The sequence below is a fragment of the Hylobates moloch genome, unplaced genomic scaffold (genome assembly GCF_009828535.3).
Source record: "Hylobates moloch isolate HMO894 unplaced genomic scaffold, HMol_V3 SCAFFOLD_19, whole genome shotgun sequence".
Taxonomy (NCBI): domain Eukaryota; kingdom Metazoa; phylum Chordata; class Mammalia; order Primates; family Hylobatidae; genus Hylobates; species Hylobates moloch.
This window is the reverse complement of record NW_026652294.1, coordinates 20602127-20619311: the sequence shown is the minus strand read 5'-3', so window position 1 is coordinate 20619311 and position 17185 is coordinate 20602127. Positions and strand designations below refer to the sequence as shown.

Sequence of the window (17185 nt, the reverse complement as noted above, 5' to 3'; positions counted from 1 at the left end):
GAAAGCTGCAAGGTCGCTGTCTTTCCTTGCTTGCAAACCAACCAACTCCGCGGGCCCAACACAGAAATGCTGGCACACACACCTGAACTTGAGCCAGCTGTCCTCTGGCGGGTGGCTCTCAGTGCCCTTGCCATCAGCAGAGTAGCTGCGGTTGGAGGCTGAGCCAACCCCAGAGAGGTGGCAGAGAGGCAGGTCATCTGTCCAGCTGGGCTGCTGCTCCTGGGGAAGGACACCAGGAAGCTGTGAGGCGCCACCGCGTCTGCAGGGTAGACCCCACTTCACCTATTCCTTCTGCAACAAAAACCTAGCAGGCCCGCAGCCCTACACAGAGGGTTCCACTTCCTTCTGGAAAACAATAATGTTTGTATGAACAGACACCTGCAGAAGGGTTTGCTGTTTTTATGGCTAGTCTACAAACTGGTTTCCTAGGAAAACTGAAAGACTCCAGCATTCCCAAATGTAAGGCGCAGCAATGACCTCCAGGAATGAGCCATTATGAAACCTAGCGAAACACACACAAACGTCGCAGACTCTTGGCAGGAAACTCTGGGGACCCCACCTCTTACTGCACTGGCTCCAAATGCACACTACAAAGAAATCCCTTGAGCATTGGTTACCAACACTGCAGGCTGCAGGCCCCACCCTAAAAATGACTGATCTGGGCAGGGCCGCTCCCCATGGGTGACGCTTTCAGGTGACCTAAGATCCAACTTATAAGCTAGTCTCAGTCATTCTCTCTGGCACTGGGACCTCCAAGTGCCAGGGAGAGTAACTGAGACTGGCTTTTAAGTCGGAGTTTATGAGCTAGTTTATAAGACATCCTCATGCCACCCCAATGTCCTCTCCCATCTCCCCTGCCACATCCTTCCCTCCCAGTCCCGAATGCCTGCAGCCCTGTCCATCCCCTGCTCTTTGCCTCCATATGAACACCCTCCTTCTTCTTCCCTAGCAATTCTCCGGGTCCTTCGGGACTCTTTGGCTCAGGAGTCACCACCTCCAGGAGGTCCTCCTTCAGGATGACCCTACCCAGGACTGGCTGATGGCCCTCTCATGTACCCCAATGGCACCCTGATGCCAGCACCCCTGCCTGTCTGCAATGCCCATTCCACCCCATAGGATCTCAAACCAGGCTGTTCAGCATAATCACTGCAGAGCTTTAAACACACTCACACAGCGGTCCAGGCCCTGGCCCCATCCCTGGCCCAAACACAATTTCTGAATTTTCCAAATCTCCCTAGGGTACATCCTGAGCATCTGTATTTTTTAAGCCCCAGGAACAACTTTGATGCAAGGCCGAGGTGCGATTCCCTGCCTCTCCCTGAAAGCTTGCCCCAAATCTGGCCTCCTACCTGAGAACTGCGCCTTGTTCACAAGGGCACTCCCAGGACCACCGTGCAGAACTAGAGCAAACTGGAATAACTGGGAGAACCACGGTTCAATTTCAAGGAAAATAAAATTTGTATTGGCTGGGTACAGTGGCTCACGCCCGTAATCCCAGCACTTTGGGAAGCTGAGGTGGGTGGACCATTTGATGTCAGAAATTCGAGACCAGCCTGGCCAACCTGGTGAAACTCCATCTCTGTCTCTGTTAAAAACACAAAAAAATTAGCCAGGCATGGTGGTGCATGCCTGTAATCCCAGCTACTGTGGAGGCTGAGGCAGGAGAATCACTTGAACCCAGGAGTCGGAGGTTGCAGCGAGCTGAGATCATGCCACTGCACACTAGCCTGGGTGACAAGAGTGAGATTCTGTCTCAAAAAAAAAAAAAAAAAAAATTTGTATTGAAAGCTTTATTGAAATATTAAACAAACACAAGCTAGAGCAACCAGATAAGAGAAAGAAATAGAGGGCATCCAAATTGGCAAGGAAGACGTTAAATGATCCTTGTTTGCAGAGGATATAATCTTATATTTGGAAAAACCTAGACTCCACCAAAAAACTATTGGAACTGATTAAACAAATTCAGTAAAGTGGCAGGATATGGGCCAGGCGCGGTGGCTCAAGCCTGTAATCCCAGCACTTTGGGAGGCCGAGGCAGGTGGATCATGAGGTCAGAAGATCGAGACCATCCTGGCTAACATGGTGAAACCCTATCTCTACTAAAAATACAAAAAATTAGCCGGGTGTGGTGGTGGGCGCCTGTAGTCCCAGCTACTTGGGAGGCTGAGGCAGGAGAATGGCATGAACCCAGGAGGCGGAGCTTGCAATGAGCCGATATCGTGCGACTGCACTCCAGCCTGGGCGACAGAGCGAGACTCCATCTCAAAAAAAAAAAAAAAAAAAAAGTTGCAGGATATGGAATCAACATACAAAAATCAGTAGTATTTCTATATGCTAACAGTGAATAATGTGTAAAACAAATAAAACACACACAGATACTGTGTGCAACTTCTTACAAGTTATTGTTAAGTCTTCCAGAAAGGATGTGGAAACCACTTCAACAGGCTTTTGCAATCAGATATATAAAAAGCCTGTGGTTAGCTTTTGTGGCAAATTGTAGCTTCTGTTTAGTTATATACTGACAGGAGTGACTTCACTTTTTTTCATGTAATTGGTTTTATTCTGCTTTTATCTATTTTGGTGCTTCAGCTCTACATTTTGCACCCTGGTGCAACTTCTGCAGGGTGTGGGAGTTTGTTTTATTTTTACATTAACATGGAGTAAAACTGGCTTTTGGGGCACACACATCTGTGAATGTTGACACATGTAGAGATGTGTGTAACTACCACCACTCTCAGGATACAGGGCAGCTCCACTCGCAACGCACTCCCTCCCCTAATCCCTGGCAACCTATTTTCCACTACTATGGCTTTGTCTTTTTAAGAATGTCATATTAAACGCCAGGTGTGGTGGCTCACGCCTGTAATCCCAGCACTTTGGGAAGCCAAGAGGGGCTCATCACTTGAGGCCAGGAATTTGAGACCAGCCTGGCCAATGTGGCGAAACCCTGTCTCTACTAAAAATACAAAAATCAGCCAGGCATGGTGGCACACACCTGTAATTCCAGCTACTCAAGAGGCTGAGGCACGAGAGTCACCTGAACCCGAGAGGCAGAGGTTGCCATGAGCTGAGATTGCACGCCACTGCACTCCAGCCTGGGCGACGGAGTGAGACTCTGTCTCCAATGTCACACAATGTCACATAAATGAAATGATGCAGTAAACATGACCTCCTGAGACTGGCTTCTTTCACTCAACATTATGTCTCTAAGATTCATCCAAGTTGTTAGCTTGTGTGCACCAACAGTCTATCTCCCTCTTTCACAGAGTAATATACCATTGTTTGGATGTAGTATAGTTTGTTTATCCATTCATCCACTGAAGGACATTTGGGCTGTTTCATTTCTTGTAAGTATGAAGAAATGTGCTATAAACATTTATACAGGTTTTTGTATGAATGTAACTTTTCATTTATCCAGGGTAAATACTTAGGAGTGAGAGGGCTGGCTCATATGGTAAGTGTATGTTTAACTTTATAAGAACCTGCCAAACTGTTTTCCAGAGCAGCTGAACCATTTGCATTTCCAATGTTGAGTTCCGGCTGCTCCACGTCCTTGCCACCATGTGGTATTGTCTTTTTCTGAATTTAGATATTCTAAGAGGTGGGTAGTGGTAGCTCATCGTGACTTTAATCTGCACTGCTAACGGCTAACGACATTGAGTATCTTTCACGTGTTTGTTTGGCACCAACTCGTCCTCTTTGGTGAAGTGCAAGTTTTTTGCCTATTTTTAAATTAGGTTATTTTCTTAACTATTGTGTTCTGAGAGTTCTTTTTATTTGTAACTTAGCATTTCATTCACTCAGAATCAGCTTGCTTATATCCACAAGTCTTGTTGGGATTTTTACTGGAACTGTTTTAAATCTACAGATCAATTTGGGGAAAGCAGGCATTGTCACTATGCTGAGTCTTCTAATCCATTAACATGGTGTGTCTCTACACTTATTTATGTCTTCATTGGGTAACTTTTATTTTTTTTTATTAACACAATTTTACTACAAGGTCTGAAAAGCTACTAACGCCTTCTAATAGCCTTTGAAAACAGACAATATAACCAAACCCTACTAATGGAAATGAAAAAAAAAAAAAGGAAGATGAAATGGCAATAAGTGCTAGCTGAGCCAAGTATGTCACAACTAAATTAAAAAAAAAAAAAGAAGTAGAAATGGCAACAATTCTGCTCAGCTCCTCATGACACCAGGCTTAAATTTAACACTTTCAGATCAAGCAACGCCAAAAGAAAAACTGCTGGCCCGGCACAGTGGCTCACGGTTGTAATCTCAGCACTTGGGGAGGCTGAGGCAGGTGGGTCTCTTGAGGTCAGGAGTTTGAGACCAGCCTGGGCAATGTGGCAAAATCCTGTCTCTACTAAAAATACAAAAATTAGCCAGGTGTGGTGGTGCGCACCTGTAATCCCAACTACTCAGGAGGCTGAGGCAGGAGAATCGCTTGAATGCAGGAGGTGGAGGTTGCAGTGAGCTGAGATCACACCACTGCACTCCAGCCTGGCTGACAGAGTGAGACTCAGTCTCAAAAAGAAGAAGAAAAACGGCTTCATAGTAACACAAAATTGGGTCAGTTCTAATCTTGAACTGTTTCATTTTAAAGCAAAATTAATGCCTCTCTTAACATAAATGGGAACTTAAGTCTTCAAGACCCACATATGATATTATGTGATTACAGTACGTTAAGTCACTACATACATTCTTTCAACAAACAACTGCTGAGCATTTGCAACAGTCTGGCAGTATTCTGGGTACTAGGGACACAGAAGAGAAAACAGAGAGGTTCCTTATTTGAAGCCTCCCTTCTAGGGAGAGAGAGAATTCAAACACACAATACAATAATAAACAAGGCAATCTCAGACAGGGCTATGTGCTAGGGAGAAAACACACCATGGTAACGGGACACAGCGTGATGGGTGGGGGGGCCTCTAGATGAAGTGGTCACAAAAGCAGACCTCTCTGGGGAGGTGACGTCTGAGCCAGACCTGAATGACTATGGGGCAGTGACCTTCTAGAAGGCAGAGAAGGAGACTTCCAGGCAGAGGGAACGGCACGTAAAAAGACCCTAAGATGGAAAAAAGCATGTCAGGTTTACGGAAGCACGAGAAGGCTGGTGTGGCCTCTCTAGTGAGCACAGGGGAAAGACGCTCCATGCCATGTTTGCAAATACATGTGCACGTATGTGCCTGGGTGGGAGGGCAGTGCAAGGCCTCTGGGCCATGGGAATGAGTTAATAACCGGTGAATTAAGTATTCTTCAGGTAACTGACATGTTGCCAATTATCCCCTATGTCTTAGATCTGCTTAGTATATTTTCATTTCCAGCGAGCTCACAAAAGTCTCCTATAACCAGACAAATATACTTCCAAAGGTAGCTGCTTTTCTAGTCTGTCTCCCGCCACCAGCTGGAATGAAATTAAATATGAGGTTAAGCAGAAGTACAAAAGCATCTCCCCAGTCAGGAGTATCCCATGTCTTCCTCCTGAAAAGATGGCCAAAGAAGTCAATATTTAGCACCCCAAAGTGCCACAGGTGTTTTAAAGCATGGGAGGAAAATATATTTCTATTTTCTAGAACCCTGTGATTAAAAATGACATTAAGATGGATTGAACTCATCCTCTCATATGAGATGAATAATATTAACGCAAATGTGTCGCCACAACGCAAAACCTGTCTTCGATACTGCAATCACAGTTACTTCCTCTGCCAGTATCTAACTCCCATAAGAGACAGACACAGGCTTCCAAGGACTTGAATCTTTCTAAAAAAATCCATACTTTCCCAGCCAAATAAATATCACCCAAGCAACTTATGGGTCTGTTCCACATTAGACATACACTATTAAAAAAGGCCAGTGAGGCCAGGCACGGTGGATCAATCCTGTAATCCCAGCACTTTGGGAGGCTGAGGTGGGTGGATCACCAGGTCAGGAGTTCAAGACCAGGCTGGCCAATATGGTGAAATCCCGTCTCTACTAAAAATATAAAAATTAGCCGGGCGCGGTGGCAAGCGCCTGTAGTCTCAGCTACTCGGAAGGCTGAGGCAGAAGAATCGCTTGAACCCAGGAGTCGGAGGTTGCAGAGAGCCGAGATCGTGCACACCACTGCACTCCAGCCTGGATGACAGTGCAAGACTCCGTCTCAAAAAAAAAAAAAAAAAAAAAAAAAAGGCCAGTGAAATTGTCTTCCACAAGTAAAGAAAGAAACAAGCTCAAACAGCAACTGAGGAACTTACCACGTTGGTGTGTCATGGCACAAGAACAATTCATTTAAGAGCGTTTCACAACAGGAGACCAGGAGTAAGCTGATGATCCACTGACCACTGTATGCTGTGCCGTATTTGGCTGATGTGGGAATAACAAACTTTCCCAAATGAGAAAACCTGTGTGTCTGACGGCAATCAATCTACCGAGCACGTGCCTTGTTCATTAAGTACCTGTGAATACTGTCTAGATATACTCAACACTGCTGAGTACTTTTTTAAGAAATCTGATTTTCATAATGTTGAGGAGCAATATTTCGGGAATTTATTATTTTATAAACTGGCAAATGGTGTTTGGGTCAGTAAGTATGGACACTAGTGCTATTGCTTATTCTAAGGAGTCTTGGTCCATTCTTGGTAAAAACACTCCAGAAAACAGAAACTGATGGCTCCTTTCTGAACATGCTGCTCTAGGTATACTTCAGCCCTAATGCTGGCAACTTACTCAGTGGGGAACGCTTCATTAAGATCAGGGCCATAGGGCTGGGCACGGTGGCTCACACCTGTAATCCCAGCACTTTGGGAGGCCGAGGCAGGCAGATCATGAGGTCAGGAGATTGAGACCATCCTGGCTAACATGGTGAAACCCTGTCTCTACTAAAAATACAAAAAAATTAGGTGGGCGTGGTGGTGGGTGCCTGTAGTCCCAGCTACTCCGGAGGCTGAGGCAGGAGAATGGTGTGAACCCGGGAGGCGGAGCCTGCAGTGAGCCGAGATCGCGCCACTGCACTCCAGCCTGGGCGACAGAGCGACACTCCCATCTCAAAAAAAAAAAAAATAAGGAAAGAAAGAAAGAAAGAGTAAGAAAAAAATTACCCAGGGAGCGTATGTAAAAATACCCATGGTAAGGCAAAGCCTGTCCTTTTCTGTCTTTTTAAGTCCTATCTACCCTAAAGGCATTGCTCAAATCCAACTAGGGCCAGAGGCCCATGATTCCCAAAGCTCAGTCATCCACTCACCATCTTCAAGAAATTATCTTTCACTGAAATGAATTTTTTTTGCGACAGAGTCTCACTCTGTCGCCCAGGCTGGAGTGCAGTGGCACCATCTCGGCTCACTGCAAGCTCCGCCCCTCCAGGTTTAAGCAATTCTCTGCCTCAGCCTCCGGAGTAGCTGGGATTACAGGCGCATGCCACCATGCCCAGCTAATTTTTTGTATTTTTAGTACAGACAGGGTTTCAGCATCTTGGCCAGGCTGGTCTTGAACTCCTGACCTTGTGATCCACACGCCTTGGCCTCCCAAAGTGCTGGGATTACAGGTGTGAGCCACCATGCCCGGCCTTTTTTTTTTTTTTAAAGAGACATGGTCTCGCTCTGTCACCCACGATGGAGTATAATGGCACAATCATGGCTCATTGCAGCCTTGAAATCCTAGACATCAGCTATCCTCCTGCCTCAGCCTCTCGAGTAGCTGAGACTACAGGTATACCACCACACCCAGTTGATTTCATTTTGAATGTTAACTTTTCCAGTATTATAGGTGGAAAACCAGTAATACTTGCCACATCTAGACGATAATAAAAAAACAAGGTTATTCACTTTTAGCTGAACCTACTGCTCGCTATATTGCTGAAGCCCTGTTCTATGTTTAAAAATGGGACTGGGGGTGGATCAACAAGTATCAGAAAGATGTGAGGGACATACTAGGATCAAACCAAGTTTTTTTTTTAATATCTTTAGAAAGTCTGAGAGAGAACAGAAAAGCACACAGTCTTCTCAATTTGTAAGATCAGTTTTGTTCGCGGCCACAAACCACCTCGCTGTATGTCCCAGACACTGGGAAAACACTGCCCAAGACCATGGGGCCCTCCCCTGAGAAACCCATCCCAGTGGCCCCGCTCTGCATGCTGGGTGCCCCACTCGCTGGCCATTCACCAAGCGGCCCTGTGGCAACCACTGTGCTATAGCTTGGTATTGTTAATTAGATTATCTTATTTCACTGATTTGAAGACCTACATTTTCCACATGTTAACATCTCTGGAGTTGGTATGTTACAAGTTAATTAGCTGTGAGTTCTTTTTCTGAGCAATAGACAAAACATTGATGTGTCCTTAAAATATTGGTGTCTTAGATCCAATGACACACGGGCAGTTTCTCATGTAATTCGGGCGCTCGCCAGACACTGATTCACTACAGTGGCCGGAGAACCTAAGGAGGGTCTACCAGTGTGGGAGTGAGAGTATCTGGTCTTCTCTGTGTTCCCCAGCGGACTCACGCTGCTGCAGCTGAGTGGGCTTGGATCGTGTTCTCCCGTCTCTTTCCATCTCCATCGAGGATTAGCCATACCGAGCGTCCATTGCTGATTCCATTAAAGCCTACAGGACTGCCAAGTCTCTCGCTTCCTTCCTCCACATTTCTGAACAATTTTCAGAAAGGTCATGTACTTTCTATTCACACAAACCACCCACCCCTCCACCCCTGCACACACTGATGCATACGTTCTCCCACGCCCCCAAATGCCAGGCCTGCCAGCACCAGCCGTGAGCGGCGCTGGAGCGCAGGGAGCAAGAGTCTGTGAGAAGCTGAGAAGGGGGCATCTCTCACTCAGCACAGCCTCATCGCGGAGCCACTGCAACACACACAACAGTGAACACAGGACTTAACTCTTCCATGTCTGAGAAATGAACTGCTCATGAGAAATTTCACAAAAATATGTTAAGAAGCCTGTTTCAAAAGACCTAATTTTGATTTGATTTTGTGAACGAGTTTCCAAAATTAGTGTTTTGGTATGAAAAGCTTCTACAGTGATCCAACAGTATTTAACCCAACAAGGCCTTTACAAACACCCTGTGCGTGATGTAAGCATTCACTCCTCATGTACATATGTGTCCATGTCACATAATAGTTCATAAAGTACCCACAGAGACTCATCTCAAAGTCCTGGGCAGCAGAAATAGACAAAGAATGGTTCCAAGCTCAGGCCACAGCTTGAATACCAAATTATGCTATGAAAAGGCCAAGTGTTTTTGTGGTGAAAGCACCCACATTCCTTAGAAGCGAAAAGGAAGCTCAGAAAGGGAGACTCACAACCCCAGGAAGAGGGCTCGGAGCAAGGGAGCAGCAGACCTTTCTCTCCAAAAATCTTCCAAGGCCCCAACGCCCCCACCACCTCCAACCTTCTGGATGACCCACTTCTCTGAGACCAGCTCCACTCCTGGCCCCCACTTCTCCCACCAGAGTTTTCACTGAAGGTTCTCCATGTCTTCATCCTAAAGAGCTCCTCATTCATTCTTAAAGGGGTTAATAATCATTGTGGACACTTCCAATGTGCTAGGGCAGCAGCTGGGTGTATGCAATGGGTATAGGTGATGCCCTCATGGACCTTTTTATTTTAGTGGCTATGTATTTATTTTAACATCCTTTAGATAAATTACACAGATAGCACCTGTGAGCTCAGATATAATTGCTCAGGACATGTCGAAGTTTAAAAAATTGATTTTAAGCTTACTTTCTTTTTTTTTTGAAACAGGGTCTTGCTGTGTCACCCAGCCTGGAGTGCAGTGAGGGGATCATAGCCTCATTACAACCTCAAACTTCTGGGCTCAGGCAATCAGCCCATTCAGTCTCCTAAGTACTGCAGGCACATATCACTATGCCTCACTAATTTTTTTTAAAGACAGAATCTCACTATGTTGCCCGAGCTGATCTGGAACTCCTGGCCTCAAGTGATCCTCCTGCCTCAGCCTCCCAAAGGGCTGGGATTCCGGGCATGAGCCACCATGCCTAGCCTGATTTTCTTTTTTCTAATTAAGTAACAGTACAGGCAGAATCAAACTCTTGATTCCCCCTGCCCCAGGGTGCCCCTCTTCCAGGGCTCCCTCACCCAGTAAATGGCACCACTGTTGTTTAAACCAAAACCTTAAGAGTCCTTTTTGACTCTTCTTCCTCTGTCACACATCTCACATTCAACCCATCAGCAAATCACGTCAGCTCTTCCTCCAAAACACAACTGGAATCTGATACTTCCCACCATTCCTCTGCCATGCCCATGGCCAAGCCACCTTCTCGCACCTGGATGACTCTAGGAGTCTCTTAGGAGGTCCCAGGCTTCCACTCTCACCACTCAAACTCAAAAGAGGGATTTTTCAGCCGGGCATGGTGGCTCACGCCTGTAATCCCAGCACTTTGGGAGGCCAAGGCAGGCGGATCATGAGGTCAGGAGATCGAGACCATCCTGGCTAACACGGTGAAACCCTGTCTCTACTAAAAAAAAAATACAAAAAGTTAGCTGGGTGTGGTGGCAGGCGCCTGTAGTCCCAGCTACTCGGGAGGCTGAGGCAGGAGAATGGCGTGAACCTGGGAGGCGGAGCTTGCAGTGAGCTGAGATAGCGCCACTGCACTCCAGCCTGGGCGACAGAGCAAGACTCCATCTCAAAAAAAAAAAAAAAAAAAAAGAGGGAAAAAAAAAAAAAAAAAAAAAAGAGGGATTTTTCTCCAATCATTAGTCACATCACATCAGGTGCCTACTCAATCTGCTCCCCATGAAAGCTTCACATCACATGAAGAATGGAATCCAGAGGCCACATCAGGACCTATGAAGCCCAGCATGGCCCCCGGCTCCCTCAGACCTCAGCTACTCCCAAACTCCCCCAAGGCACTCCACCCAGCTGCACCAGCACCCGAGGCTCCTGAAACAGCAGCTTTTGCATCTCCTGCTCCCTTGGGCAGGAATGCTGCCCCCATTTCCCCCTTTTCATCTCATCAAATGTAGAGAAGTCTTCCCTTACCACCCTGTCCAAAATGGCACCCCCAGCATTCTGTGTGTGAATCTAGACTGTTCCTCATAGCACCACCTGATGCTGTAGTTTGGATATTACAAAATCACAGATGATCTGTATCTGTTCAGTGCTCACTGTGTGTCCCCTTTACTAGACCATCAGCTCCACAAAGGCGGTGTCTCCTGCACCTGCAGGGTGCCTAGCACATAGTGAGTGCTCAGGGACATTTAAGGGAACGAACAGCAGACATTCACTCATAGCAGCACTGAAGGTAGAAGTTTCTGGTTAGTGGGCGACCAAGCCAGGCTAGTAGTGGAATGTGTCAGTTCCTTTAACACCAACAATACTCCCCAGAGTCCTCTTGGTTTGGAGAAACTAAGGCTCAGGGACGTAAAGTGATTTGCCCAAAGCCAGTATTAGACTAACACTGTTTTATCAGGCTGAAAGGTCTGGGTCCTTTTGAACACATCAAGCTTTCCTTAGAACCTCTTTGTGGCCGGGCGCAGTGGCTCACACCTGTAATCCCAGCACTTTGGGACGCCCAGATGGGCGGATTGCTCGAGGCCAGGAGTTCACAACCAGCCTAGGCAACGTGGTGAAACCCTGTCTCTACTAAAAATACGAAAGTTAGCTGGTGTGGTGGTGCACACCTGTAATCCCAGCTACTTGGGAGGCTGAGGCACAAGAATCACTTGAACCCAGGAAGCAGAGGTTGCAGTGGGCCGAGATCACACCACTTCACTCCAGTCTGGGTGACAGAGTGAGATCCTGTCTCCCCCATACTCCCATAAAAAAGCTTTTGCTTCAAAAGACTTTTCAAGGTACTACAGTGCCTACGATGATGCTCCCACCAAATGATCTACCAAGTGGCCCCAGCATACCCTTGCAAATGCCATTCCTGTGAACCCCCACTGACCCAGACAAATTAGGCCACTCTGCAGCCCCTCAATACATAGACTTGTAGTACTAATTGTATTTAACTTGTGAAAAGCTTAACAAACACATGCACACACATTTAAACACCTGTCCTTAGCCGGATGCGGTGGCTCATGCCTGTAATCCCAGCACTTTGGGAGGCCAAGGCAGGCGGATTGCTTGAACCCAGGATTCTAGACCAGCCTGGGCAACATGGCGAAACCCCATCTCTAGGAAGAAAAACAAAAACAAAAACACACGTGTCAAGAAAACACACACACGTCCTCCTGGAATGGCCCTCCTCTCCTCTGCTTGGCAAACTCCTCTCATCCTTTAAAGCCTCTAAAATTCTCTGCTGTCTGCCCAGGGCTCTTGACACAGGTCTACAATAACACGACAGTGCCCCAGGTATTGTACCAGTGGCATATGCTCCTTCTCCTAAGCTGATCTGCAAATGCAGTGAGGGTGGGCACCACGCCTCATTCATCTTTGCCCAGTAGCCACAGACCAGCAGCCCTCACAGCCATCTCTGAATGCGGGTGTCTGAGCTGAGTTGCTCTCCCCAGACTTGAGACAGTGGATGTGACATCAGCAAGCCCTACACACCACCTGGACATCCATACAACCTGTGAGAGGGATGTCCTGATCATCATGAGGGTGGAGGGGCCATCTGAGGACATCCCTGCCATCCCTTTGCCTTGCACCAAGACGCAATGTGTTTAAAACTAACTATTCTTTCTTTAAAAAAGGTCACCACCACCTGGAGAAACACATTTTGGGGCTAGTAGAGCTGGCCTTCTGCCTAACACAATTCTCTTTGGTTCCATCACACCCAGGAAGGCGAGAAGCTGGCAGCCACCTGCTCTACGTGACCCAGGTGGCTGCTCTCTTCTCAGCAAGCCAACTCAGTCTGCACCATTTACCATTTTCCCTCCCAATGTCACAATCCAGCCAGCGTTTCCCAAATGCTAACTATAGTGGGGACGTTTATACAGGGACCTTGCCTTCAGGGAGCTTACAAAGCAGAGGGCCAGCCGTCTAAAGTCAATGCCAACTCAGTAACAAGACAGACCTGCCCAGCAGTAATAAAGGGGCAGCAAAGGTGTGGAGGGGAAGACAGCAATCCCCACTGGGGAGGCCTGGGAACTGTGCTCCTGGAAGAATAATTTCAAGGCTCTGCTTCCAGGTTATCCCTGAGCCAATGTCTGCTCACCTCTGTGAAGCCAAGGGCGAGCACTGGACCTGGCTACAACATTGACTCATCCTTTCACAAATGTATTTATTGAGTGCCCAGCACATGGTGGTAGATATTAACAGACACAGTGGTAAACAAGAGATCACACGTCCCTGTCTTCAAGGAGTTTACTTTCTTTTTGTTTTTTTTGAGACACAGTCTCGCTGTGTCACCCAGGCTGGAGTGCAGTGGCGCGATCTTGGCTTACTGAAAGCTCCACCTCTTGGGTTCAAGCTATTCTCCTGCCTCAGCCTCCCTAGTAGTTGGGACTACAGGCGTCCGCCACCACGCTCAGCTAATTTTTGTATTTTTAGTAGAGACGGGGTTTCACCGTGTTGGCCAGGATGGTCTCTATCTCCTGACCTCGTGATCCACCCGCCTCAGCCTCCCAAAGTGCTGGGATTACAGGCGTGAGCCACCGCGCCCGGTGGAGTTTACTTTCTAGTATAGAGGGCAGACAAGTCTATAGGCAATTCTAACAGAGTGCCATGCACAGGAAGGACCCAGGAGGCCGGCACCCTACCCTGGTAGGTCAGAGTAGGCCATGGTGCCAACATGTGTGTGCATCTATGTGCACATGCGTGTTATAAGATGCAGGGCCTGGAAGACAGTGCAAAACCCATGAGGATCCAGACTGGGGGTAGGGATGAGTCTGAAGACAATTCTTCCACTCAGCGCTCTCGCCCTAGGAGAGGGAAACTGAGGCTGAGGGAGACACAGTCAGTTAGAGCCAGGACCAGAACCCAGTGTCAGCCACCACTGGTCATTCCTTTAGTACAGCCCAGGGGTTAAGGGGATTTCTGGAATCACACTGCTTGATTTTAATCCTGCCTCAATACATACCATTTGTGTGGCCTTAGGCAAACGACCACCTCTGTGTCTCAGTCTGTCAAATAGGAATAACAGTAGCACCTATCTCAGGGGGCTGCTACGAAAATGAAACTGACAAATGTTAAAGCAATTAACACAACGCCAGGGATGCAGTAAGCGGTACGCAGTGGATGCTGCTGTTATTATCATTGCACGACTGCTCGGTGCCGCAGTGGGCTCGAGACTCGGATAGCTCTGCTGCCGCGCGCCGTGTTCCCTTCTGGCTCCAGGACGCTCCCGCCCTCGACGCCCGGCAGTAGCAGCCCACAGCCCCGGCGCCCTTGACCCGGGAGCCGGGCCCGCCGCGCACACACGCCCTGGCCTCGGGAAAGAGGGGGCCAGCCCGAAGAGGGGAGAAGGTGGCTGACACACCCCCCCACGGAGAGGGCGGCTGTCCAAACTCGGAGAAGGAGTCGTTCCTGCACCCGACGGCACCCCCGCCCAGGCTCCCAACCCCAAGCCCGGAGAGCGGGCCGGTTCCTCACACTCTGCAGCAAGCTCCTCCTCTGCGCCGCCATCTTGGAGGAACCCCTGCGGGAGCGCCCGCCTCCCCGCAGAGCAGCGAGTGGGGCGGCTAGAGCGGCCAGAAGGAGGCGAGGATGACCGCGCTGCCGGGGAGCATGCACCCAGCGCCACCCCACGGCCGAAGAGGGATGGCGCCGTAGCGGACCATGTGCGCAGGCGCGCTCTTGCACGTTTTTGTTTTTTTTTTTCCCCTGGGGCCGATTGCTCCTCGCCCATCTTTATTTTTTATTTTTTGAAATAGGGTCTCACCGTGTCACCCAGGCTGGAGTGCAGTGGCGAGATCACAGCTCCCTGCAACTTCTGCCTCCCAGCTTCAAGCGATTATCCTGCCTCAGCCTCCCGAGTAGCTGGGATTACAGGTGCCTGCCTCTCCTGCCCCAGTCTCCCGAGTAGCCGGGACTACAGGCATGAGCCACCACGCCCGGCTAATTTTTGTATTTTTAGTAGAGACGGGGTTTCGCCATGTTGGCCAGGCTGGTCTTGAACTCCTGAGGGTTCTTTGTGAACACAGTTGGGACAGGGGAGGACAATTCATTCACTCAGCAAATGCTAGCTTGGTGACCCTGCCTGGCTCTATAGTGGGTTCTGCAGCGAGCAAGACAGGCCTTCAAAAAGCTAACATTTTATGTGTTATGTTATGTTATGTTATGTTATGTTATGTTATGTTAATGTTATGTTATGTTATGTTATGTTATTTATGAGACTGAGGCTTGCTCTGTCGCCCAGGCTGGAATGCAGTGGCGTGATCCGGGCTCACTGCAACCTCTGCCTCCTGGGTTCAAGCGATTCTCCTGCCTCAGCCTCCCGGGTAGCTGAGGTTACAGAGGCCCGCCATCACGCCCGGCTAATCTTTTACATTTTTTGTAGAGACGGGGTACCGCTATGTTGGCTAGGCTGGTCTCAAACTCCTGGCCTAAAACGATTCTTCTCCCTGGGCCTCCCAAAGTGGTGGGATTACAAGTGTGAGCCACCCCGCCCATCCTAAAATGTTAACATTTTAATTGGAGAGGACAACATTTATGTATATAAGACATTCCGCCGGGGCGGGCGCGGTGGCTCATGCCTGTAATCCCAGCACTTTGGGAGGGCGAGGCGAGTGGATCACGAGGTCAGGAGATCGAGACCATCCTGGCTAACACGGTGAAACCCCGTCTCTACTAAAAATACAAGAAAGTAGCCGGGCATAGTGGTGGGCGCCTGTAGTCCCAGCTACTCGGGAGGCTAAGGCAGGAGAATGGCGTGAACCTGGGAGGCAGAGTTTGCAGTGAGCCGAGATCGCGCCACTGCACTCCAGCTTGGGTGACAGAGTGAGACTCCATCTCAAAAAAAAAAAAAAAAAAAAAAAAAGACATTCCAAGTGGTACTAAATGCTAGGAAGAGAAGTTTGTGGATGGTGGCATGGGGGTGAGGTGTTAGCTGGCAATAGTGAAGACCAGGCCAGGTGGATAGGACACCTAGTGTGGAAGTCCCAAGGAAAGGGTGCCTGTAGATTCAAAAAGCACGCTTGTTGGCCGGGCACCGTGGCTCATGCCTGTAATCCCAGCACTTTGGGAGGCCGAGGCCAGTGGATCACCTGAGGTCAGGAGTTTGAGATGAGCCCAGCCAACATGGTGAAACCCCATCTCTACTAAAACTACAAAAAAATTAGCCGGGCACGGTGGTGCACGCTTCTAATCCCAGCTACTTGGGAGGCTGAAGCAGGAGAATTGCTTGAACCTGGGAGGTGGAGGTTGCATTGAGTGAGCCAAGATCACTCCACTGCACTCCAGCCTGGGCAACAGAGTGAGACTCTGTCTCAAAATAAAAAAAAAAAGCACACTTGTCACAGGAGCCCACTGTGGCTTGCACAGAGATGGAGGAGAGAGATAAAGGGGCTGCAGGGACAGGCTCTGACCAAATGGGCCCTAGGCAGGAGTTTATTCAACTGGAGGACAGAGGGAAGTTGTTGCCTTCTAAGCAAGCCATTGACAGGGTCCCATTGGTAGAGAGAAGTTTGACTCCCAGGTTCAAGCGATTCTCCTGCCTCAGCCTCCCAAGTAGCTGGGATTACAGGCATTCGCCACCACACCTGGCTAATTTTGTATTTTTAGTAGAGATGGGGTTTCTCCATGTTGGTCAGACTGGTCTTGAACTCCTGACCTCAGATGATCCACCTGCCTTGGCCTCCCAAAGTGCTGAGATTAGAGGCGTGAGCCATTGCAACTGGCACCTGCCTGCTTTTTATAAAATTAAACAAACATTCATTTGCAAGCCATCTCTCCCTGACCCCCACCATTTAAAAAAAAAACAAAACAGGATCTCACTGTGTTGTCCAGGCTGGAGTGCAGTGGCACAATCATGGCTCATTGCAGCCTCAAGCTTCTGGGCTCAAGTGATTCTCCCACCTCAGTCTCCTGGGTAGCTGGGACTACAGCATGTGCCACCACGCCCAGCTAATTTTTGTATTTTTGTAGAGACAGGCTATCACCATGTTGCCCAGGCTGGTGTCAAACACCTGAGCTCAAAAGATCCTCCTGGGCCGGGCACGGTTGCTCATGCCTGTAATCCCAGCACTTTGGGAGGCCGAGGTGGGCGGATCACGAGGTCAGGAGATCAAGACCATCTTGGCCAACATGGTGAAACCTCGTCTCTACTAAAAATACAAAAAATTAGCCGAGTGT

The 17185-nt window shown here is 48.5% G+C and overlaps 1 protein-coding gene across 2 annotated transcripts in view; it reads right to left on the bottom strand.

Moving 5' to 3' along the window:
* TAB1 (TGF-beta activated kinase 1 (MAP3K7) binding protein 1) overlaps positions 1-14567 on the bottom strand; it is a 31147-nt gene extending 16580 nt beyond the window's left edge. The window contains exons 1-2 of one of the 2 annotated variants that reach the window (XM_032138823.2): positions 14486-14567; positions 83-219 (exon numbers count right to left, since the gene is read on the bottom strand). In XM_032138823.2, the coding sequence (XP_031994714.1) occupies positions 83-219; positions 14486-14518 (170 nt within the window). In that variant the 5' untranslated portion in view covers positions 14519-14567. Of the gene's footprint in view, positions 1-82; positions 220-8478; positions 8624-14485 lie in introns of those variants that run through there. The other variant, XM_058431584.1, reaches the window with a different exon arrangement.
* Positions 14568-17185: the final 2618 nt, after the last annotated feature.